At 47.9% G+C, this 25576-nt stretch overlaps 3 protein-coding genes across 6 annotated transcripts in view; 1 reads left to right on the forward strand and 2 right to left on the reverse strand.

The window, feature by feature from the left end:
• The window catches only part of LOC122375682 (cyclin-dependent kinase 1-like), a 21332-nt gene extending 14430 nt beyond the window's left edge, over nt 1-6902 (reverse strand). The window contains exons 1-2 of one of the 4 annotated variants that reach the window (XM_043355167.1): nt 6854-6902; nt 693-769 (exon numbers count right to left, since the gene is read on the reverse strand). In XM_043355167.1, coding sequence (XP_043211102.1) covers nt 693-750 — 58 coding nt within the window. In that variant the 5' untranslated portion in view covers nt 751-769; nt 6854-6902. Of the gene's footprint in view, nt 1-692; nt 770-1015; nt 1077-4915; nt 4957-4996; nt 5479-6853 lie in introns of those variants that run through there. The other 3 variants (XM_043355165.1, XM_043355169.1, XM_043355168.1) reach the window with 3 other exon arrangements.
• Nucleotides 5570-23797, forward strand: LOC122375680 (probable phosphorylase b kinase regulatory subunit alpha). Its single transcript, XM_043355163.1, has 6 exons — nt 5570-7296; nt 13656-14837; nt 16525-16728; nt 19297-19649; nt 20547-20649; nt 21244-23797. The coding sequence occupies exons 1-6, from the start codon at nt 5911-5913 to the stop codon at nt 21631-21633; spliced, it is 3618 nt and encodes a 1205-aa protein (XP_043211098.1). The 5' UTR covers nt 5570-5910; the 3' UTR covers nt 21634-23797.
• Nucleotides 9578-12640, reverse strand: LOC122375681. Its single transcript, XM_043355164.1, has 2 exons — nt 12238-12640; nt 9578-11862 (listed from the first exon to the last, which is right to left on the reverse strand). The coding sequence occupies exon 2, from the start codon at nt 11795-11797 to the stop codon at nt 9767-9769; it is 2031 nt and encodes a 676-aa protein (XP_043211099.1). The 5' UTR covers nt 11798-11862; nt 12238-12640; the 3' UTR covers nt 9578-9766.
• Nucleotides 23798-25576: the final 1779 nt, after the last annotated feature.

The following is a 25576-nucleotide window of genomic DNA, read 5'->3' on the forward strand; positions in this document are numbered from 1 at the left end:
TTGTGCTCGTCAACTCTCGGTGATTAGCAGACAGGTGCTTGACATGTCTCCACCCTCGGCGCGGACGGTGGATATAGGTATGGAAGACCTTGTTGAACATCGCTGAGCGTTGTGGATTACGTAATCCTGCAGAGGGGGGGCGTGCCCGCTGCGAGATCGACGGGAATAAAAGCGCAGAAGACCGGGCGAAACATGCAACGGTCTTGCCGGAAAGGTCATCTGATGATTGTTGCGTTAACAATAATTTGCGGCGTTGGACGTGATGCTTGTTAATGAAAAGAGCCCCTGAAAGGCGTCGGTGAAATCGTTCCCAATTTTGGGTACGCCGTTCCCATAATAAGGAACGCTTGCAGCGCCAGTGTACGAGAGCGTTCCCAAATTTGGGCTCGCGGCCCGGGTGATGGACTGCTTTAGAAATAGGGGAACGATTTGAAACTACGATGGGCCTTACAATATCAAACTCTTTCCCAACAATATTGAGACAACTATCAGGCGGTTCACGATCGTTTTATATTTTTTGGACGTCATTTAACAGTTCTTTTTCTTGTTTTAAATAATGCCTACATGGCGTTCCCATATTTGGGTTTATCGTTCCCAAACATGGGAACGAAAACGCGTTCCCGAAAATGGGTACGCTTGACCATAGTTCCGCCTACTGATAGAGTGGTCTATCCTGATATACGGGCACTCACCTTCTCCGATCTTTTCTAGCTTCACAAAATCATCAATCTTGTTCACCTCCTTGCCCATCTTTGAGAATTATACTGACCTGCAAACAGGAAAAAGTTACCTTTTTATTGAGCTTGTACCATTGCGATCAAATAAATGACTACAGAAAGCTTAAAAAAAACAGGTAGCAGATGACTCATGAGATTGTTCAGGATTGCGGGGTTGGGGTGGGTTGGAATTGGATTGGCATTGAAAGCAACACTGAAAATTGCAATATGAAGACAGCACACGAAAATTTCAAGTGTCAGAACAAGTTTTCAAGTGTCAGAACATTTTTGAAACTGACATAAAATGGTAAAGGGTCTTGCATCGCGTGAGACCCCTGCGTCACAATTGTCTCAAGGCCAGGAAAGCGAACATGAAAGTGGCGGGAATGAAAGTGCTGAGGAGGGGTTTGTGACTGTGCAAAGCAAAAAGAAATCAAAGAAAGGTAAGGCATTCCAGTGCAGAGGAAGTACTGGGAAACCATGTGGCAAAACTATCGGGAAGAAACAAGATTCTATAGAATGCGAAGGCTGTAATGACTGGTTCCACCCGAGCTGTCAGGGCCTAAGTGTTGAGGCTTTTAAAGCCATCGACCTACACGACCTCTTCTGGGTGTGCGAAACATGCAGAATGAAATTCAAGGTCTCGGTTTCACTGCAACAAGTGATCTCTAGAGTAGAGCAGGTAGAAAAGAATGTCATAGAAGCAATTGGCAAAGACAAGGATGAGAAAACTGTAGAGAAAGGGATCGAGAAAAAAATAAATGAAATGGAGAAGAAAGTAGTAGAAAAACTAAGCGAACAGAAAAAGGTTATCCTACAGAGCTCGGACACGATAAAGAAAGCTGTTCAAACGAGCAACGAGAAAAGGGACATGAACCTGATCATTCACAACCTGCCAGAGTCAGAGTCAAGCGAGACAGAGGTAAGGAAGGAATATGACAAGGAAAGGATCCAAGAGATGTCTAGGGCCCTGCGAGGCAACGACACTCATATAGATTTGCTAGACGTGGTCCGTCTTGGCAGAAGAGACACTTCATCCGACAAACCGAGATTGCTTTTGGTGAAACTTAAAGACAAAGAGCAACTAGAGGACCTGTACAAAAAGAGGTTCAGACTAACAGATGTAGGGTTCAAGAACAGGTACATCACCAAGGATCTGTCGCCAGAAGAAAGATCAAAGCAAAAAGAACTGAGGGACGAACTCAAAAGAAAAGGCAAGGAGACACACAGGATCTTTCAGAACAAGGTGGTCCCAAGAGAACAGTAGTGTGACTCTCAACAAAGTTTTGTCATGCTTCTACTCTAATGTCAATAGCTTAGGAAACAAGATGGAAGAGTTTGTGAACAGGGTGGACATTCATAAGCCAGACATTATAGGACTGACAGAAGTGTGGCAGAAGGATGAGATTCACATTCAAGGCTATCAAGTAGCAGCCAGTAAGTCCCGACCTGATGGTTGTAAAGGTGGAGGTGTTCTACTTCTTGTGGCAGATCATTTAAGGGTCAGCGAGTGTGATATTTTGAACAATTCAAACTTTGAAGAAGCAGCATGGTGTAGAATTCACACAAGGCCTGGGAACACAATAGTGGTGGGCATCTGCTACAGACCACCAAACAGTGATCGGGAAAATAATCAAGAACTGCTGAAGTTGCTAGAGAAAATGAAAACAATTAGTGCTACAGACTACCTGGTTATGGGAGACTTTAATTACAGAGAAATTGATTGGGACACTGGTGCAATTTCAGGACCACCAAACTCTGATGCCACTCAGTTTTACAACATAGTACAAGACTGTTACTTAACCCAGCATGTGAAATCCAGCACCAGGCACAGAGCAGGTACAGCCCCCTCTACCCTGGACCTCATCCTCACTAATCAGGAAAACAATGTTGAGGAAGTCAAATATGAAGCTCCAATAGGAAAAAGTGATCACTGTGTGATAATATGGGACTATAGAATACACTCTGAAAACAGGGAGGCCAAGGAACAACTCAGATACAATTACAGAGCTGGTAACTATGATTCTATCCGTCATGAGCTAGCACAGGTGCAGTGGGATGTGATAGAAAACATGGATGTTGAAGCAGCATGGACATTCTTTGTTGATAAGTTACACGATTGCAGAAAGAAGTATGTTCCTCTATTCAAAGGCAGAAGAAAAACAAAACTGTCACCACCGTGGTGGAATAAAGCACTAGATAAGCAAGTGAAGCGTAAATATAAAGCCTACAAGCAGTACAGAAAAGAACAAACAGCAGAGAATCTGAAGAAGTTTACCAGGATCAGAAACGAGACCACGAGTCACATCCGGCAGACAAGAAGGTTGTATGAGGAAGAGCTGGCAAGGTCAGCTAAGATAATGCCAAAGAAGATAGCCAAATATGTAAGACTGCAAAGCAAAACAAGAGACAAAGTGATGGAACTAGTCAAACCTGATGGCACTGTGATAGCAACAAAGAAAGAGATTGCAGATGAACTACAAACATTCTTTTGCTCAGTTTTTGTAAAAGAACAAGGCGGTGTTTTGCCAGCTTTTGAAAGTCAGGTGGAAGAAGGAGAATCACTCGAGGATATTAACATTACTTTTCAGGAAGTACTCCATGAACTTCAAACGTTGACTGAAGACAAGGCATCAGGACCGGATGATGTTTCCCCCTTTCTCTTGAAAAACTGTGCACCTGAGCTAGCATACCCACTCATGCAGATATTCCAAAAGTCCATGACAAGCGGACAGCTACCAACAGCTTGGAAGAGAGCAGCAGTGGTACCACTCTTCAAGGGAGGCTCCAAAAAACTGGCAAGTAACTACAGGCCTGTGAGTCTGACTAGTCATGCATGTAAGGTCATGGAAAGAATTATCAAAAGGCACCTGCTCAACCATCTATTAGAGAAAGATCTCATCTGCAAAGAACAGCATGGCTTTGTACCCAGAAAATCATGTTTGACCAATCTTCTAGAGGCTCTGGAGGATTGGACACACATACTGGACAGCAGCAGTGGACTGGACATCATCTATTGTGACTTTAAAAAGGCCTTTGATTCTGTGCCCCACCGAAGACTTGTTAAGAAGCTGGCTGCCTATGGTGTCAAAGCAGGAGTGCTTCAATGGATCACAAACTTTCTTCAGGACAGGACTCAGAAGGTAGTAGTTCATGACCAAGAATCTAGAGAAGAGGCTGTGACCAGCGGAGTTCCGCAGGGCTCAGTATTGGGACCCATCCTGTTTGTGATATATGTCAACGAATTGCCCACATTGGTCCAGTGCGACGCAAAACTGTTTGCAGATGACATGAAGATTTATCGCAAGGTCAGAAATTCAGAGGACTCAGAACAACTTCAGGCAGACCTAGATAGACTCTCGCAATGGACTGAACAATGGCTTCTTGAATTCAACCCCCAAAAGTGTAAAGTGATGCACTGTGGACCACATAACCCAAAAAGATCTTACAGTATTAGAGGAGTCAAACTAGAAGTCACAGATAAGGAGCGAGACCTGGGGGTGACTATAACAAACGACCTTCGACCTACTAGTCACTGTCAAAGAGCTGCGAGCAAAGCAATGGTAGCTCTCCGAATGATAAAGAGGTCCTTTGACCAAATCACAGCAACAAACTTCACCAGCCTCTTCAACTCATATGTGAGACCACACCTGGACTACTGTATACAAGCTGTGGGTCCCCAAGCTGTTCAAGATATCAGTCTCCTCGAAAACATCCAGCGCAGAGCTACAAGATTGGTGAGGGGGTTAAAGCACAGGCCATACCAAGAAAGACTAAAAGTCCTGAAGACCGTATCTATTAAAGACAGGATAAAAAGAGGCGACTTGATTGAGACGTATAAAATCATGTCAGGGAAGCTCAATGTGAGGAGAGAGAAGTTTTTCAAACTGAGGACGACAAACACAAGAGGTCACCATATGAAATTACACAAGGAGCAGTCAGTCCATCAAGCCAGACAAAGGTTCTTCTCACAGAGGGTGGCTAATGACTGGAACAAGCTACCAGATGATGTTGTGTCTGCTGACACCACTGCTACATTTAAAGCTAAGCTAGATAAGCACCTCCAGCTCAAAGCCAACTGTGACCTGTGACCTCCAACCTCAATGAGTACCCTGACATGTTTCCTTGCCAACAATGACATGGACAACAAATAGCATACTGCTACCCCAAGTCCATTATCTATATACCTATACCTATACCTAAATGTTAATGAAACAAGTGATCAAAACAATAAAACAACACATGGGTAAGGAAATTATATGATACATTTTAAAATATACCTTTCTTGGCCGCCAATTCGATCACCGACACAATTTTCGAATCTCGAGCGCCATTCGTTCGAAACGCACGTTTATTTCCCGCCTTGTCTCCTGCGCCGTAATTTGCCGCGAAAAGCTTCAAATCTTTGATACTAGTCACTTTGATGACGTAATATATTATATTTTTGATAAAAAAATTTGCATTAACAGACTATTCGGATATTTGTTATAATTAATTATTAAAATTTAAAAAAAAAATGTTGATTCTATGCATTTTAGGGATAAAAATGGGAAGGTTAACTTGATAATCATATTATACGTCATGAAATTCTTTACTTCGTATGTTTACATACTAGTGATGAAAAAAGTTTACATAGGTACTTGAGGTACTTGATTACCATAATGGTGATGATCTCCTTCCTGTGTTTATGTTCGAAAGTGAAATCAAAATAACTCCCATTGAGATTTTCGCTCTTCAAAATTGAACTTCTTGTCTGTCAAAGTACAGCTTCAAAGAAATTTTTTTAGGAAAATACGATGCCATTACCCCAAAATACTTGCATTTTCCATCCCTATTTCTCATGTTTTCCAGCTGATCCAAGGACACTGAGAAGGTGAAAAACAAGAAAACTTTGAAGCGTGGGCTCGTTGTTTGTGGTCTTCGATGTTCCAGTTTGGTGTTTGGTCGTCATGCTTATGAAACTGTAGATACAGTGGTGTCTGAATGATTTGTACGGATCTCTCCCGCTCATTCTAACTGTCTGTTGAGAAATGTTGCCGAGCTTGGGGTGCACTTGAGCTGTAAAGTTGAAGTGAAGTGCCAGGGTTGCTTTGGAAGCATAGAATGAGCAACTCGGTCTAAAGGCAATAACCAGTGCTTTGTAGACACGAACAAAAGCGCACCTCGATCAATTCGTGCATCATCAGCCATCAAAATGAGGACCAGAAGCAACTCTGGGGTCCGACTCGACTACTATAGGGACATGCTGTTCAACACCGTGTTGTGCCACCAGCATCCTGTGACAGGACTGCTGCCTGCGAGCAAAGGCAGCCAGCATTCCTGGGTACGAGACAATGTGTACTGTGCCATCGCGCTGTGGGGCCTCTCGAAGGCGTACAAGAAGTACTCCGACCTCGACGAAGAGCGCTCGAGGACGTACGAGATGGAGCAGCGCGTTGTGAAGATCATGAGGGGTCTCCTGACATCAATGATGTTCCAGAAGGACAAGGTGGAGCGCTTCAAGAGCTCGCAGTCGCCGAAGGACGCGCTGCACGCCAAGTACAGCACAACCACCGGTTTCACCTGCGTCGGTGACAATGAATGGGGCCATCTCCAGCTCGACGCCACGTCTCTCTTCCTCCTCATCCTGGCACAGATGACCGCGTCAGGCATCAAGCTGGTCTACAGCCTGGACGAGGTCACTTTCATCCAGAACCTTGTCTTCTACATTGAGATCTCCTACTTCACCCCGGACTATGGCATCTGGGAGAGAGGGGACAAGACCAACCACGGCCTGCCTGAGCTCAACGCCAGCTCCATCGGAATGGCCAAAGCCGCCATGGAGGCGCTCAACGACCTGGACCTCTTCGGCGCGCACGGAGGGCCCGCCTCGGTCATCCACATCCTTCCCGACGAGGTCCAGAAGTGCCAGGCCGTGCTGCAGTCCATGCTTCCCCGAGAGAGCATCTCGAAGGAACTCGACAGCGGGCTGCTCTCCATTATCGGCTTCCCCGCGTTCGCCGTCAGCGACGCGGCCACAATCAACGCGACGCGACTCGCAGTGGAGGAGAAACTCCTCGGGCGCTACGGATGCAAACGCTTCCTCCGCGACGGCTACAAGACGGTCAAAGAAGACCCGAACCGGCTCTACTATGAACCCTGGGAGCTTCGCGTGTTTGATAACATCGAGTGCGAGTGGCCGCTGTTTCTCTGTCTCTTGGCAATCGACCAGTGTTACCAAGGCAACCGGGAAGCCATGGACAAACACATCCTCTCGATTGAAGAACTCATGATCAAAACTGACGACGGACAGAAACTCGTGCCAGAAATGTACCAAATTCCGCCCGAATCTCTCGACGCCGAGAGAGCCGACCCGGGATCTCAGCGCCGCAGGCCTGTCGGTCGAGTACCGTTCTTCTGGGCGCAGAGTCTGTACGTGATCGCGAAACTTCTCCAAGAAGGCTGCATCCAGGAGTCGGAGCTGGATCCGCTGAACCGGCGGCTGGGTGCGGAGAAGAAGCCCGATGTGGTGGTTCAGGTGGCGATTCTGGCGGAGAACAAGCATGTTCAGCAGATCATGGCCGAACATCATGACTTGCAGGTGAGTGAAATGGTGGGAGAGGAATGAAGGGGATTGTATTGTATTGTATTGTATTGTATTGACCTCATTGGGACCTTGACCTTGACCTCATTGACCTAATTGGGGTATGGGGACCTTGACCTCAGCTGACATTCAGCAGCTGGGTGGGTATGAGGGTGGGATGGTTGGGGGAAAGTTTATAGATCCTAGACATATTATGCATTGTAAATGTACATGGATTAGAATGTTGATGATCCATCTGTCCTTCAAACGTTGCCTCGTGTTCCGAAATGGGTAGCGTGAACAGGTCTGCGGATTCGGAGTCGATGTCGGTCGGAATCGAGCAGTTCTGACCGGAGTCGGAGCCACCGAAAATCCATCGACTCCGCAGCCCTGGGCGTCAGTGCTATTTGATTGCGCTGTTGACCGAAGCGCCTGTAATGGTCCCCCAAACATCATTTACGTCGATATTTTATTGCTGGAATTGTCCTGTCAGCTGTCACACACAAACAAATATCCAATTTAACCCCGAATACATGCGGCAAACACGAAAACTAACTCCAGGTTGAGAAATATTGCAATTTCGAGAACTTTCTTTTATTATGTGGATTTTTTTTCCTAAATACAAGAGCATACCTAAAATTCGGGTCCAGCTGAAAATGGCATAATTATACATCAAACAGGCTTATCAGGTCTTGGAACGAAGGTTCATAAATTATTCGGCCAACAAAATGACGTAACGACATACGTGAACAAGTGAGCTAAATAAGTCAAGACATACCAGAACACGGCAGATCCAGGAAACGCACTTGACGCTCCGTAGCAAAACGATAAATTGAACGACATAAACAGGTGAGCTGGTGTCGGTGTCCCAAAATTATATTTTGGCTGAGGTGTCTGAGGGGAATACCTATTTCTCACTGCAAAGAGGGCTGAGAGTGGGAAATGGCCAGTATGAGAGACGCAAACATAGAGCGGAAAACAGGCATCATTTATTTATATGTGAGTGTTAGAGGATGTAGGAGCTGCTTTAGAAGATAATTGAATAGAATATGGAGGTAGGTAAAAGCCAGCAAGCAAATGTACCTAGACGCAGGTTCTCTTTATTGATAACAATACATTTGGAGTAAAAAAAAAAATGCTCCGGCAAATTGGAGGTAAGAGTGGAAAAAATATTTCCATTTGGATGTCACTTCCCACCCCGAGTGGCAAATATGAGGACACCGGCCGGTATACGGCGGGCGCGAGTGACACAGGCGGCACACAAGGACATCCAACGAACGACCAGAGTTTGACAAAGGCACAACCGAGAGATAGCATCCACGTATTTTACGTACTAGTTGGACGAGGGCACAATCGGGGCTGACAGTGACGCGGATCGGGGCCACAGACACAATGCCTGGCCGACAAAGACACAATGCCTGGCCGACAAAGACACAGCACGGGGGCGACAAAGACACAGCACGGGGCGACAAAGACACAGCACGGGGCGACAAAGACACAGCACGGGGGCGACAAAGACACAGCACGGGGGCGACAAAGACACAGCACGGGGCGACAAAGACACAGCACGGGGCGACAAAGACACAGCACGGGGCGACAAAGACACAGCACGGGGCGACAAAGACACAGCACGGGGCGACAAAGACACAGCACGGGGCGACAAAGACACAGCACGGGGCGACAAAGACACAGCACGGGGCGACAAAGACACAGCACGGGGCGACAAAGACACAGCACGGGGCGACAAAAACAACAAATGCACCTGATCCGGGGACGACAAAGACAGATCAAATGCCGGACTCTGGCGACACAAAGGCAAGACAGGCACGATTCTCGGTCACTAAAGAGTACACGAGGGTCTGGGACGACCAAGACTTGCCAAAGGCGTGATCCTTAGACGTCAAAGACCTCAACGATACAACGAAGGCACGTCACGTTACGACAACGGCAAGTGTATGACTCTGACTCAACGGCATGACTCTGGGGATAACAAAGTCACGAACCCCCGGGTGCGGCAACAATTTCACAGATACGACCCCGGGACGGCAACTACTTGACCATGACAACGGTGAACACACCACCTAGGAGCCCGGGCCAATGCCAACACGACATGAAGACGACAAAGACACCATCCTTGGACCACAAAGCTAAGGCATGGATACGTCCAAGACACGTCAACGGCACGGCCAGGAGAATGATAAACATAAAGCACCGACACGAAAAAGACGTCACGGGCATGACAAGAAGAAGACAAGAAAAACGTGCCAAAGACTACTCAGGGGAAGACAAAGACACGACGAAGGCACAACAAATATATGTCGAAGAAACAACAAAGACACATGACGGGGACGACAAAGGGATTTCAAATGCACGATTCTGGAGGCGACAAACACAAGACAAAGGCACGTCACAAGTACGACGTGATTTGATATGGCAAAGACAGCCAGGACAACAAGCTGGATCGACCCGCAGCTGTATCGCTGACCTCTCATTTCCTTCCAAGCCTCCACACCAGATTCTCCACAACTTCAGCAAGAGTGAACAAAGAATAGCCCGTCACAATCCCAACCGTTCCACCAACGTTGGCCAGCAGCGTCGGGAGCGTGAACACGATATCTTCATTGACTTCATCCGCACTGAGGTCGATCGCCAGGGTAAGTTTCGTTTGGCAGTCTTGATCTGAGTTGAGCTGAGTACCGTAGTTGTCAGGAACGATAGTGTTGCTAGAGGCTAGCGACCAGTCGGAGAGGTGGTAGGAAGTCTGGTGGCAGGCCGGAGGACAGTCGCAGCCGTGCGTCTTCGTGAGGAGGCTGTCTTCGAGCATGTAGTGGAATTCCTCTGGGCGAGGGCAGCGCGTTGGGACTCCGTCGTCCAGTCTGGCGAACTTTCTCTGGGTGTTTGGTGTACGCCGGTTTGTCTTTTTAGTGCGGGATGTTGGCTTTTTAGTTTGAGTTGTTGACCTCTTGGCGCGAGACCTTGGTTTCTTGGCGCTTGTTGCTGGGTTCTTGGCGCTTGTTGCTGGGTTCTTGGCGCCTGCTGCTCGGTCCTTGGCGTTTATTGCTGGCTTTTTGGAACTTGGTGTCGGGTTTTCGGAGTTGCCGGTAGTGTTATCCATGGTTGCGGGATCTACCTCACGCTTTCTCAGCCCCAAGAAACCTGCGAACCAGGAGTCCTCCTGCGGCTCCAGGTTACTCGGTCTATACCACGCTTCGTCGTACCACACGCATTCTTCTTCGACTGTCTTACAGAGCCTTAGCATATACTGGTGACTTCGCTCTTCACTGGATTTCATCTGCACAGTCCGCGTGCAAAGCGGCAGGTGGTCAAGGGGTCCGCTCATGTCGGGAAGATACGTCTTGGCGTGGACCATGTGCGGCAGCCGGCAGGAGATGTTGGCCGCCAGACGATGCCACAGACACTCTTTCAGACACTGGATGGCAGAGTAGCCGGGCTCCTGCCGACACGGGCGACGCCAAACGTTGGCGAGGTTAAACTGCCGTGCGGTGAGTCGCATGGAGAGAGCTTTCTTTGCGGGCAGGTTGACAGAGGTCGTCTGATGGACACTTCCGAGCTCTGAAGCCAAGAGATCGCCGACGTTTGGTTCCTCAGTGTCATGGACATAGAGGCGGTAGGCCACCTCTTCGCTGCTAAACACTGACGGAATCTTTAGGAGAATCTCCAGTTGGCTGTTTTCATTGGCGCTATCCATGAGAAGCTTACTTGGCTGCAGCGTCAAGCAGCGAGTCGGGTTGAGCTCATCGCTTGCCTCTGTTATAGTCAAGTAGTACTTTGTTTGCCAGTGACCAAGCTTGCTCGCCTCTGGAAACTTTTGACGCTTGACTGTCCAATAGGAGGTTGAGCTGGAATGAAGGAGAATGTAATTGTCGGAATTATCGTAAGTTTCCAGGATCTCCAACGTCGTCCTATTGTAGAACTCATCCAGTGTGATTTTACCTTCCTTGAGATCCTTTTCGGCATCGCTGAGGATTTTCGTGTCTGTGATCATGGAGCCTGGACAGAGTGTTATTCTGGGGAACGGAGCAAGCGTTTGCTGGATGGTTGTGGTGACTGGTTGCGAACGGTACACCTGGTACTGAGAGTGGAGCTGCTGGGCGAGCAGGATCAACAGCATAAAATGCACCATCCAACGCACAAGAGGCATGCAGAGTTGGAGGTTTCTTTCTCTGGCTTCCTTACAGTTCTCTTTTGCTCTTTTCCCTGTCAATGCTCGCCCGGAGTTGACCCGTCTTCCTTTGGTTCCATTACCGCTTTCTTTTGCTTTTTTTCCTCCCAATCCGTGTCCGGTCTTCTCCAAAACATCTTCAGTGTTGTTCAGATCGTCTCCGACACTTCCATCAGGATTCTCAACAGTCAGTTTATCAATTTCCTGCGGGATATGCCAGGCGGGCTGAACTTTATTGGACTTTTTAGGAGATCGAAAAGATGCGGCACTCGAAGAACGTACTGTGCGTTGTTTGTCGGACTTGGAAGATTTCCAGCGTGGATGGATCGCCGACATGGTTTCTGCTGATGTGTTACACACTGGCTTAACTTTTCATTATGGGTGACAGTCACAAACTCGATCTGAAAAGGAAGGCACGTTTTACTTTATTAGCAAAAAGTAAGATCAAACGATCATTAAGATAATTGACACCGTCCTGATTAAGTCACATTGAATGCTTGCTTATTTGAAGCATCGGGAAATCAAAACTCTCATCCAGAACATAGAAACAAACAGGGAAACGTTTGCTTACAAACATGATGAAACTTATCAATTCGGGTAGGAAGCGACTTCCAAATAAAAAATCGTTACTCTCATCTCTACACTGTCATCAGATCATCCCCCATTTTCAGACACATTCCACCTCATCTATCAACTTCATCTAGTCAACGTTATCTTACCTTTATTGACAACACCCATGACCCAAGTCAAAATGAATGTTTGGGAAGCTTGCTCACCTCTCAATCACCTACCGTCCACGGCTGCTCTGAACTCTGCTGTCGCTGAATCGTCGTCGTCGTCTTCAGCGATTATATACTCATAAATTGACATCGTTCCAGCTTTTCGCCGGGTGTACCGACAATCGAATTCTGACATTTCACGTCCGAGAGGCTTTCTCAAAAGAGCATTCAGTCTGCCATTACATAGCGCGATTCAGTATCCTAATGCTTATGAAATTTCAACACGCCGCCAGCAGCGTTAGCTGTTGACTGTTGTCATGACAACCGCTGTCATCATGGCAACGGCAGGTTGTTGTCAACGCCGAGGCGACGTGTGCTTTTAGTTTGACGTTAATCATTGAACTTGCCTCTCTGCGTATGTGGGGCGAGGTTCCCCCCCAAAGCGGCAACCTATCCGGTTGATCTTAAGTGGTCAAGTCAATGCTCTTTAAAACGCTATGTAAGCTCGTCACGCTAGAAGAGACAGGCTTCGTCTAATGGCTTTCGATCAGGCATACACTTGAGCATGTTTGCAGTTGGAATGGTGTCGACAGAGGTAACAACCCAATGTGATGACGATATTTCGTGGGCATTGGTGGGGATAAGTCAGCTCCAAAATATTTCAACTCTCCGCAATATACTAGTATGTACTGAAAAACACGGAACAAATAGTGCATGGACGCGTTTCGATTATTAAATCTTCATCAGCATGACATAATCACAGAGAAAACAAGATATAGCACACAAACATTCGAGCTCGTCACAGTGCACTGTGACGAGCTCGAATGTTTGTGTGCTATATCTTGTTTATTTTTTATTTTCTCTGTGATTATGTCATGCTGATGAAGATTTAATAATCGAAACGCGTCCATGCACTATTTGTTCCGTGTTTTTCTACTTGTCTCTATCAATATACACTAGTATGTACTAGCTGTACATATGTTCCTCCCCGTTGCTGACGCTTATGTTGGGACGCTGTGCTCCCTCCGCGACCTGGTAGCATTGCTTTTCGTTTTACACGACTCACAACGGAGTCCATAGGACAATGTCCTCAGTGACAATCTTCCCTCCTTCTCTCAGGTCAACACAAGGTCCCGTTGATGTCTCGCACCCTTCGTTGTCGGCATTCATGTTTGGACTGAACGATATGTATTTGGATGTGTTCCGCGCATTGCACTCCTTGAGCCTTGCCACCCAGTTTCACACTGGTGATGGTGTGCGTCCCTAATGACACATCCTTTCTCTTTCCCCACAGGTCTAAATCGTAAGATAAAGTGCGCTCCCTACTGGTGCCCTCTTTCACTTCCCCACGGGTCCAAACTGTGGACGAGTTCGTGACCCCCGTGAGCCGCGATGCATTTCTTACCCATCGACAACGCATATGCTCTGGCTTAGTGATGTGCTCCCCTAATGACACACCTTTCTTTTTCCCTCAGGTCCAAACCGTCGACGAGGTCTACCCGATAGAGGTCCAGCCTGCTCGAGTCCTCGGGAAGCTCTTCACACATCTGGGTCTGAACAAGAAGCTCTGTCTGTCCGGCCGAACCACCCTCGACGTGGGAAGCCTAGGCACCAGCATCCTCTACTCCCTACAGGGTCAGGTCTTCGCCTTCACACCCCAGTTCCTGGACATGGATCGGTTCTTCTTCGCTTCGGATGCTCAACTGGTCATCGACATTCTCGGGAGTGAGATCTTCTTCCTGCAGAGTGCTTGGACGAACATGATGGGGCGGCCACTGGTGACGATTGTCTTCCAAGAGAGGCTCCTGGAGGATGGCATGGTCCCTGCGCCCTATGTACAGACCTTCCGGAAGATCAAGACGGGGTACCTCAACGCTACGAGGGTGACGCTTGGGACAATCCGGGACTTCGTCAACACCTCATGCCTCTCGAGTCTGGAGTTCCTAAATGATCATGAAGCGGGAAGATCGGACAGTCTGAAACCTGAGGTTCGCCAGTACCTCGACCATCACCTCCGCAAGGGGCTGGTCGTAAGGAGGTCCTCGGCACTGGATGGGATCCGACCGGGCATCCGCCCGCAGACCTCCCTCACGAGAAAGATGAGCCATCGAGGTGCGGTCCGTCGCACGAGAAGTGTGTATGGTGACGACACCCTTCCTCCAGCTTCTCTGGACTCGGCGTTCTGTCTAACACGACGCAAGTCCATTCGCCGGGCTTCGCTCTCCGTCGCGCAAGACGACAACCTCGATCGGGTTCCCGAAGACGAAGCACTCGCCGATGCGACCGCACGAGCTCGTCTCAACAGTGACGAGGTTGGCGATCCTCCCGAAAGCTTCCACGGAGTTCGTACCGAATCCGACGTCCAGTATGACGATGTTGGAAATGAAGACCTCATCACCATGCTTCGTGACACACACGATCTCGAAGAACGCGGTGACATCCTGCACTTCCTGGCTGTCGCCAACGGACTTGGCTTCCAGCTGGACCTCGGTGGAAGAAGGTTTACCGTACGCGAGCTGTACGATGACCTATATGAGTCGGCATGTAGACAGAAACACTGGGCTATGGTGCGGCATACGGCGGGCATGCTGGGAAAGAAGATGGCCGACCTGGCGGAGGCCGTGACGGCTATGCTGGTCCGACAGAAGCAGATCACGGTAAGTGAAAACGGGGAAGGGGGATCGTGTGTGATTTAGTTTGGCAAACCTGTTAAAGAACAGAGGGAATATCTTGGCACGTGTTTTGATCACTGCAAATGGATGGTATAGATAAAGTCTGGCTGAAAAGCAGTGTGAAAAATTTCTCGGATACATTGACGGCAGAAGAGAGGCAGGCTCATCCATGGCTGTTGCGCTTTAAATCCGTTCTTTATTAGGTTTGCCAGACTATCGTAATAAATGCATTGGATCACTTACTTTAGCATTTATTCTAGCAATTCGTTTCTGTATATGATTAAATTTGGTTGCGTTTTCTCATTTTCTCTTTCGGCTCATTTCCCATATTTTTTCGACTTTGTTAATAACGTTAATTTGTGTATTTACTCTTAAGATTCGCTCGCTTATCCATTCAATCATACATGAGCTTATTTACTGTGTCGCGTTCTGTTCTGATCTGACATTGATGAGAAGCTCTTCATTCATTTGGGCCACACAAACCTGTGGCCTGGCGTGTATCCTCAAAGTCAAGGCATTCCTCGCTAGTCAACAGCGTTTCCTCCCCTCATCGTTCGGTAACCCCTCAGTACAGTGGTCAATGCCTCTCCTCCCCGACCCTCGGCCGTTGCCCTCTCGTGGCGTTGTTTTGGTTTGTCCGCCGCTCCTCTGTGGCGGTAGAGAGGAGGGGAAGGGAGAGGCTAGGGGAAGGGAGAGAGAGAGAGAGAGAGAGAGAGAGAGAGAGAGAGAGAGAGAGGGGGAGGGAGAGAGAGAGAGAGAGAGAGAGAGAGAGAGAGAGAGAGAGAGAGAGAGAGAGAGAGGAGGGAGAGAGGCGGTGAGCGGCCCAGTTCCGCCCCTCCGCTGGCCTATTGGGACCTCTCAGGACCATCTGTGCTTGCCGACACTGAACTGCATCGCTCGGTCGGACTTATGTCGTCTGGAACTTTGGCTAGATGTGGGTGTTTACTGTTAACGCTTGCGAGCGGCTGATGTAGGCGTGGGTTGAGTGGTGTGCTGTGGTAGTGCACACGCACTCAAAACAGGAAATGTAGGGCGTCGGCGTCCGACTGTGTGCTCTCTCTCTCTCTCTCTCTCTCTCTCTCTCTCTCTCTCTCTCTCTCTCTCTCTCTCTCTCTCTCTCTCTCTCTCTCTCTCTCTCTCTCTCTCTCTCTCTCTCTCTCTTTCTCTCTCTCTCTCTCTCTCTCTCTCTCTCTCTCTCTCTCTCTCTCTCTCTCTCTCTCTCTCTCTCTCTCTCTCTCTCTCTCTCTCTCTCTCTCTCTTTCTTTCTTTCTCGTCTTTTTTAGATCGAAACGCCCTATCACCATGCTTATTGCCCAGTGCTCACTCTCACCCCTTTTCCTCTCTCCAAAGCATCCCACCTCTACACTTCTCACTTGCTCTGCCCACCTCCCCCTGTCCACAACAAAGTCATCATCACCGCTCTCTTTCCCACATCTACCCACCTCTATAGCTAGTCTTTTCACCATGCTAACCCGCCTTACCTCCCTCCCTCTCCCCACAGGTCGGCGCTCCGGCGCATCCCACCTGTCTGTGCTCCTCACACATTCCCCTCCCTATGATTAGTCTCACTACAACACTGACTCAGCCCCATATAACCTCGCTGCTGGTGCGCCCTAAAACACCAAATAATCATCATCAATACTGACTCACTCTCTCTCCCCGCCCCCTACAGGTCGGCGCCCCTCCCAACGAGGTAACCATCATCGCTCCGCTCCCCGCCGGGGAGTTACGTCAGCTCATCCACAAAGCACACGGGAAGGACGAGACGACAGCCATGCTGACCCAGGAGTTGCTGCTCTATATGAGCATGCTGATCCGGGTGGAGCCGCAGCTGTTTGCAGAGATGCTGAGATTGAGAGTGGGGCTGATCATACAGGTAAGACGCCAGTGTTTTGGGATTTATTAACCCTCGCCCGTATGGGGGGGGGGGGGGGTCGAACGGACCCCCCCTCGGTTTTTCGCGAATAACTCGCGTAAAAAGCGGCCGATCGCGACGAAACTTTCAGTACCCTCGCGTTAATCAATTTTACACCTACCCTGAAATTTTCATGACCCTGACCTTAATGACCTTTGACCTGTGACCTACTTTTCGAGACCATGTTTGGCCGGAATCGCGATTCGGCGTATGTCGGCTCGCATTAGTGGCGCGTTTGCAGTTTTTTAGTGGTTTTAAGCGTTCAAACATGGGATATGATGTTGTTCCCATGCATTAGGGTGGGTGTCAAGGTCACCGGAAGGTCAGGTCAGGTCATTGACCTTTGATGACCTCGGTTCACTTTTTCGAGTTTTACATGTTTCTAGGCCAGTTTTAGGGGCTGAATTCGAATTTAGCAACCATATGAACATTTACGAAGTAGTTTTGGTGCCTTCGTAACATGTTACGAAGCTGTCAGAGGCGGTTGCCACCTACTACGAATGCCCTTACTGGTTGACCTGACCTGACCTGACCTGACCTGACCTGGCCTGGCCTGGCCTAAATGAATGAAGACATCATCTGTGATCAAAACTAACATGATATTCGTGATCAGCACCCCGAAAACTCCATAGCAGCCACGCTTTACGACTTTCTAACAGGTCCCGATTTTCCCGACTTTTGGGTCATTGACCTGACCTAGAAGGTCAACCGATGACCTAGGACCTTAAAATTGGGTATCATCGGCTTCCTCTCGTCACGGGCAACACGCTCGTTTTTTTTCCGCGAAGCTCTAGCTCGATCAGGGGCGAAACGGCAAGGGGGGTCCAACGGACCCCCCCCCCCCCCCCTTATCAGGGTTGCCAGATCCAGAATGGTCCTTTTCGCCAAATTCGCCCCTCGAACTTCGCCAAAATTCGCCAAATAGGATGCACTGTATCAGCATACGTAGCAGCGCTAGTTGGCGTTCGTGAACCGTGCTCACGATTCGTTTCCAAGTTCACGATTTACCTATCTCGTTTCTCATATTCATCTACATAACAGCGTACCTTAACCCTCGCCGGCACAGGCCATTTTGAGTCCTTCGATGGCACAAGGGGACTCCCTGTACAAGGAGTTGGTACAAGGGGTTGGTACGACCCCCCTCGCGTTTGGCCCCTGATGGAGCTAGAGCTTCGCGAAAAAAAAACGAACGTGTTACCCGTCACGAGAGGAAGCCAATGATACCCAATTTTAAGGTCCTAGGTCATCGGTTGACCTTCCAGGTCAGGTCAATGACCCAAAAATCGGGAATGTCGGGACCTGTTAGAAAGTCGTAAAGCGTGGCTGCTAAGGGCCGGTTTTCCGGGGTGCTGATCACGAATATCGTGTTAGTTTTGATCACAGATGATGTCGTTAAGCGTTTAGACCAGGTCGGGTCAGGTCAGTTCAACCGGTAGGGGTCGTGACGGGTATTCGTAGTACGTGTCATCCGCCTCTGACAGCTTCGTAACATGTTACGAAGGCACCAAAACTACTTCGTAAATGTGAAACAGTCAAATTCGCAACACGCCAAGCAACCGTTCCCGCCATTCCCGCAACACGCCACAAAGTTGTTAACAAGTAAGCGTGCCTTATATGAAACGTTGGAAGGTTAAATTAATCAGATTACGAAATTCGTAACGATGTTTTTTTTTTGCTTTGTTTTGTTTATTTTTTTTTTTTAAATAATATTCGTTAATTTAGAGGTGAACTCTGGAAATTCGCCAATATTTGACGTTTTATCGCCTATCGCCAAATGCCGTGCTTCTATTGCCAGTGACTTTCCAAATTCGCCAAATTGGCGACATATCGCCAAGTCTGGCAACCCTGCCCCTTATACGTTCGCGGCTGGAAAAACACCAATACGGGCGAGGGTTAATGAGTGTTTCGGTGCTTTATGATAATTGGGATAATTTCTTACTGTGTTTGTATGCCTCTTAAGTCTACGAGTCAAACACTTACGGATACGAGCCGAAAACAATTCAGCAGCTGATAGGGTCGTGCTCTTCGAAATCTGTGGCTAGTTTTGTTGACTCGGACCTACCATACGTCTGTTTACATTTGATTCAATTTGGGTTCTTTTGTTTTCGAACCACAATGTGTCACTTTAATTTGCTTATGTTGCAAATTCAGTTGGAAAGAAAACGAAATAAGTGTTTATCGTAACACTAATCGATATCTCTCCGGATAATCTGTCCTTATCACTATTGGTTATGTACTATTGGTCTCAAGATAAGGGCCCAGGCGACCTGTAGTTTTAATGCGGTGAATACCCCTGCCCTCGCCACAGCTCGGGCCGAGTGTCCCCCTCCTCCTAGCCAGCGCCACCCCCACTCGAGTGGTGGCGAGGGTGAGGATATTCACCTCGTCCGAACTAACAGGTCGCCTGGGCCCTTATCTTGAGACCAATAGTACACACGTCACTAATGATCGCTTCCTCTGCCTAGGCCTACCCCTTTCTCCCTCACTCTAACCCCTCTCTAATCTCTCCCCCCTCCCCCCCCCCCCCAGGTGATGTGCGGCGAGCTACAGCGTCTCCTCAAGTGTGCCGCCGACGAGGCTACGGAAACCCTCGTCAATCTCTGTCCCTTCGACATGAAGAACCTCCTGTACCACATCATCTCCGGCAAAGACTTCGGCCTCACCTCCGGACCCAGCGGACGCTTCAACGTGCTCTCGCGCCGGTCGGCTAAGGTCTCGAAGAAGTCTGAGATCAAAGGTCTAGTGAGTGATGTGCTGACGGCTGAACCGGCAGAGTTGGAGGAGAGTCCCGATGAAGAGAGGTCCGGACAGTGGTTGAGGAGAAGGAGGCTGGATGGGGCGCTCAACAGAGTGCCACAGGGGTTCTATCAGAGGGTGTATAGGTGAGTTGGGGAGGGAGGGGAGGAGGGGAGGGGAGGGGAGGGGAGGGGAGGGAAGGGAAGGGAAGGGAAGGGAAGGGAAGGGAAGGGAAGGGAAGGGAAGGGAAGGGAAGGGAAGGGGAGGGAGGGAGGGAGGGAGGGAGGGAGGGAGGGAGGGAGGGAGGGAGAGGGGAGACAGAGGGAGGGAGGTGAGAAAGATGATAGAGTATGGGTGAGTGTGGGATGATTTTATATGTAGCGAGCATATAAGGAATATAGACAGCGGCGGATGTGTAACATAAGTTACGGCTGCGGGCCAAGTAAGCTATATTGCGACTATACAATATAGTCGAAATACATATATAGAAATATGTATAGTATTTCTGCCGACTAGACCTAAAAGAGGGACTTATCCTTTTTATTGAACTTTGGAGCTTTCCTGGATGACATTTTGGAACCGTACTAAAATATCGTTTTATCATGCTCTCTCTAAAAGCTGCAGTAGATATCAATTTCATTGCCTAATATCACACTGCAAATTTAGGAGAGCCAATGAAGCCAAAGAGCAGTACTCGCCGCGCCATGTGTGGATCGCTCATGATTATAAATGCACACATATATACATCAATGCACTGCATGCAGTAATCACCACGCACTTTGTATGTGGATCGCTCTTAAATGTAAATACATGCCTATGCCGATTTTCCACTCGCCCTCGCCGCTTCAAGCTTCGCTCCAATTTCAAATATTCGCTTTCACTGACTCTCTCCCTATGCTTCACTCCAAATCAAATATTCTCTCTCACTCGCTATATTTCTCTCACTATTTCTAGGTTCCTAGATGGTGTCAAAGAAGGAGTCTATGTGGCCCAGCGACTGATACCACACATACATATACTGATACTGACTCTCTCTTTGTCAGGTTCCTAGACGGTGTCAAGGAAGGTGTGTACGTGGCCCAGCGTCTGATACCACACAGTCTGTGTCAAGAGATGACCGCCGGAGAGACCAAGTTTGCACTGCAGGTGAGAAAGATGGAGGGATAGGGGGAGAGAAGGGGGATGAGGGGAGGAAGGAAGGAAGGAAGGAAGGAAGGAAGGAAGGAAGGAAGGAAGGAAGGAAGGAAGGAAGGAAGGAAGGAAGGAAGGAAGGAAAGAAGGAAGGAAGGAAGGAAGGAAGGAAGGATGGAAGGAAGGAAGGAAGGAAGGAAGGAAGGAAGGAAGGAAGGAAGGAAGGAAGGAAGGAAGGGAGGGAGGGAGGGAGGAGGGAGTGAACTAGTGAGTGAGTGAGTGAGTGAGTGAGTGAGTGAGTGAGTGAGTGAGTGAGTGAGTGAGTGAGTGAGTGAGTGAGTGAGTGAGTGAGTGAGTGAGTGAGGCAAAAAAATGGTTTCGCGCTTCCCGTTCTGTAATCCCCTTTACTAAACCCCAGACATAAACAACGTGTCTCATCGACCACAGTGGGCGATCAAGAGACATGTTTTTTAGGTCTGGGGGTAACAGTGGCTGTAATCTGTCCCCATCGACCCCATTTTTCCCCACTCCCTCTAACCTTTTTTCTCCCTCTCTCCCTCTCCCTCTCTCTCCAACCCCTCTAACCTCCCCTCCCCTCTCTCCCCACAGGTGGAGTCGGTGCTCACCCAGATCCCGGAGCCCGAGTACCGCCAGCTCACAGTCGAGGCCCTCATGGTTCTCACACTCCTACCCGACCACGGAGCACCCCTACCCGATCGAGTCGTGGAAGTAGAACGTCTGGTTCACCACGCCAACGACCTCTTCCTCGAAGACCAGCGCAGGGACCACGGTGATGCCACGTTGTGTTGTGCGTGTACGCCAAAACGCACAAGGCCTGATGGTGCATTGGAGTGTGGCGGAGCGGCTTATGTCTGTCGGCATTTCTATGATTCTGCTCCGAGTGGAAGGTTCGGGACGATGACGTATTTGTTGAGGGCGACGGCGCAGACGCTCAACTGTCTGCCGGGGGATGGGGATGTGGACTGTAACATCTGCTAGATGATGTGGGAAGGGCTGATGTAGGCAGAGAGTTAGGGGAAGGACTGTAATATCTACTAGGACTGATGTCTGTAGGCAGTTGAAGGAAGGGATGGGATTTCTGCTAGAGGCTGAGGGAAGTGCTGATGCACGCAAAAATTTGGGGGCGGAACTGTAACATCTGCTGGACCTTGAGGAAGAGACTGGGATGCTTGGCAGACGTTGAATGGTTTGCTGCAGGATGGCGATGTGGACTGCAACATCCACTAGAGAGTGAGGGAGGGTTTGACTGCTTGGCTAGGAAGGATATCTAGGGGGATGAAGGAAGGATTTTGACGTCTGATAGGATTGAAATGCTGAATAGAACTTCGCCGTCTCATAGGCATTGAGGGAAGGATTATGGTGCCGGTCAGACGTTGGGAAAGATTGTGGCATCTTGATTGAGGTTGTAAGGAGGGACTAGGCTGCCTGAAAGAAAAGTCCGAGGGAATTGAAGGAGGGTGCTCAGACTAGAACATCTGCTGGGAGTTTGGGAATGGAACGGAGGGATTGAGAACGAACTGTGAAAGGCACTGTGTTTCTGCTAGGTATGTTAGGCCATTCACTTGGTGACTAGAGATGAATACTTTGTGCTCTTCCCCTTCTCCTTCGTACCGGCGTCAACGCAGCGCTGAACCCTCGCGTGTTTACAGGAATGTCCCTAGTCTGATTTCTTAGTATTCTGGGTCATGTTTTGCTTTCTTTGATGCGTTTTGATGTGCTAAATAGCGAGTAGATACTTGGGGGTAGTAGCTTTGTATTAATCACGTCAGCACTAGATATGATTGACGTCATTGACTTGTGTGATGTCCGCGTTTGAGCTGCTAAACTGTGCCATATAGATCTGCTTATGATATTAGTGACATCTATTATCAACCCCAGTAAGCTATGATTTATCCCCGCGTCCCATGACTATAGCTATGACGTCATTGGCGACACTGATAATGTCATTGATGACGTGGCACTTGCAATTTAGTCGAGTTGAACTTCGAACACCGTGTCTTGAATTCGCGGCCTTATCCTAGAACTCTTGCGTTTAGTTTGATTTTGTCATGCTAATCTTGCCTTTGGGACAATATGTGTAGTGTGCTCTTGATTTTTCCGTGCTAGCCCTGCTGCTTTTCTTTGTAGGAAGTGAAGTTTGCTGTCTCTGGATCTTAAAAATAAGCATGCCTTAACATTTAAACTAACCTTTTGTCTTGCTTGTGTCGTAGCTCGATTTGCTGAAATGCTCACAGTGAAAGTGTGTGCTGGCTAGCGTAAGAGAAAATGCACATGGGCACGTGCCTTTGAAAAATATTGGTGTCGGTCAATCGTGCTGGGGGCCTGTTACATAACGCTGGATGGACGGAGTTGCGTGACTCTTTGTTATTTGGGCGTTCATTCAGATCAATCGTAAATCGTTTTTGCGTTTTTCTGGCTCGCAAAAAGTTCGACTCTCATGTACGGTTTCTGAATTTAACTTGAGGCTGCTGTCTTTATGTCTTAACTTTTTCGATCCAGCATTATGGCACAGACCGGAGGCTAACCAGTCGAAAGCTGTGTTTGAACGGGTTGACTAATCGCATAGTATCCGTATTCGTAGTGTATTTGCGGGTACGTACACCCTAATCAGGTGTAGGAGAGGCTATCAGTTCCCCTTTGTGCCATTATGTGAGGAGACGATGGGTAGGGTTGATCCTAAAATGCGTGCTGTCATACTCGAAGCGTGCTATGCTATCGGATTAATCTTGAAAATATCGTAAATACGTCGTGCGTGCGTGATTATAAAGGCCAGTTTTGAACATACTCAATATAGTGCGTCTGGGGAATAGCAGCTTACTTGCGCTAGTGTGCCGTGTATAGTGCATTCATTTGCGAAACCTTGGTCTGTTGTTTTGAGTGAAATCCCAGAGATGCTTAGTCAGTATATGATTCAGGGATCTGACGTGTGTCAGCTGATCCAAGAATTCACCGAGGAGGACCTGTCCCAGTGGAAAAGGCTTGGAAAAGGCGACGTCATTGCTATGACGTCATGTGAACCCATGGCGGTATGCGACGGGTGCACCGTGCGCAGTAGAATACCCTGCCAGTTGCATTGTAGTAGAATGCCCTACCAGGTGTTCCGTCTTTCGCACAGAAGAATGAATAAATGACTGGGAATGAATGGTCTTTCGATTGCTGTCGCCTGATGAATTTGGGGCGCTTTGGTGGTCTGTTTAAGGAAGAACTGGGGTAAAGTGATATCTGTGCACCCTGCAAGCAGTACTCGGATGATAACGTGATGACGTGATGACGAGAAAAATAAATGTTGAAAAATAAGGCGCATTTCGTTTGGTCCAGGAGGCAGTAATGTGTCCATCACCTACCCTCTCTGCATTGTGCTGCCATCTGTGATGCTAAGGTGCTGCCATCTGTGTGCATGATTCATTGTGAGCTAGCCAGTGCGCTACATTTTATGTAAAAAACTGAGCAGTTTGGTGATATTATTATGCTGCGAACAGTTTTTTCTTGAAAATGAAGCCGTAAGCGCCGTAAGTGATCACCAAGGCGAAACTCTTGCTACACAAGAAATCGCCCTTGATCTTTGCGGTGTTCATACATTAGGGTTCCTTATCAAGCAAGTTTCCATTGTTGATCCGTCTGACGCCGATCAGCTGTCAGAACTGAATATTTTTGGCATTACACTTTTTAGGATTTTGTCATTTATTTGAGACAGACTAGATTTTTTTTGTCATTGAATTTAGTTGCAATTGACATTTTTGTTTCTGATTATGCTGTTTCTAACAAAAAAGCAAGCACAAGTCAATTATTTCGTAAATGACGTCATTTGAACTATATTCAGCGTGGTATCAGCTGACTTGAAATCATTGCTCGCTGGTCTCAAGTCGCACGTGTAATTTGTCATCTTTGTCAACAAACCCGTCGGTTTAGTCGGCTCTCTCTATCGCCTGGATAAAAATAGGCCCCGCCCATCCCAATCAGCTGCTGCATGACGAGTTGATGACGACAACCACTACTTACCAGCAACCAATCTAGGGATAGCGTACGTGACAGTAATGGTGCAGCGGTTGCAAAATATTACATTGTTATTCAAACGGTTTTTGCTATTAGGGCCTTGTTAGATGGGCTCTCTCTATCGTCTGGAGGTTTCGAAAGATGCTCTCCAGAGATGGCGCTAGTAAATTTGGCTGACATGACGTCATGCTAAAAAGTGATGGTTTTTGTGAGAGCAAATGTAATAATAGTTGAAAATTTTGTACTTTTGCTTAATTAAGAAAAAATAAATATACAATTGTTCAAAACAGCGTTTTCTTCATTCATCCTTCATTGTTTTAAGAGGAATATAGACAGTTTAAATATTTTTTCTTGACCGCAATTCGCACACGCACTAAATTAAAAGCTGGAGTTTTGTGCGTTCGTAAATCGTGATTTGAGAAAATAAGTTGACAATAATCTTTTGCACTTTTGCTTTACAATCATTTTTCAATGCAGATAAATGCATAAATTATTCGAAAATAGGCATATCTTTGAAATATTATGATTTTCCACAAGCAAATTTTCCCAAAAACTTGAACTACTTACAACTGACGAACGCATCCAATAATCTGGATGTCTTAGGATGAGTTCGTCATTTTTTCCGAAGGAAATACGATACAGTTCAAGCTATTTTACCGATTTATTAGGGTACTTTTGCCAATGAATTAATAAATAAATGACAACAATTAATCTCATTATCAACCATACTCGGAAGAACTTTCTTCGCATAAGCGCGAACACATCCGCGCTTTCATGAAAAGTCACGCCTGTAGATGTCAGGACTGCTGCTTTATGTTTCGCAAGGTGGCGCAGCGCGCAGGGTACCGACTACCGAGGCTGAGGTCTCCAGACTCTCCACCACGATTTAACTTGGAAATGGCCGATGGGGAAGGTCTCACCCAAAAAC

This window comes from Amphibalanus amphitrite, unplaced genomic scaffold (genome assembly GCF_019059575.1).
Source record: "Amphibalanus amphitrite isolate SeventyFive unplaced genomic scaffold, NRLGWU_Aamphi_draft 001893F_arrow, whole genome shotgun sequence".
NCBI classification, from domain to species: domain Eukaryota; kingdom Metazoa; phylum Arthropoda; class Thecostraca; order Balanomorpha; family Balanidae; genus Amphibalanus; species Amphibalanus amphitrite.

Coding starts and splice junctions, on each gene's coding strand:
- LOC122375680 (XM_043355163.1), top strand. CDS start 5,911: ATGAGGACCAGAAGCAACTCTGGGGTCCGACTCGACTACTATAGGGAC. Junction 14,838..16,524: donor TCCGACAGAAGCAGATCACG/GTAAGTGAAAAC, acceptor CGCCCCCTACAG/GTCGGCGCCCCTCCCAACGA. Junction 19,650..20,546: donor TTCTATCAGAGGGTGTATAG/GTGAGTTGGGGA, acceptor TCTCTTTGTCAG/GTTCCTAGACGGTGTCAAGG.
- LOC122375681 (XM_043355164.1), bottom strand. CDS start 11,797: ATGTCGGCGATCCATCCACGCTGGAAATCTTCCAAGTCCGACAAACAA.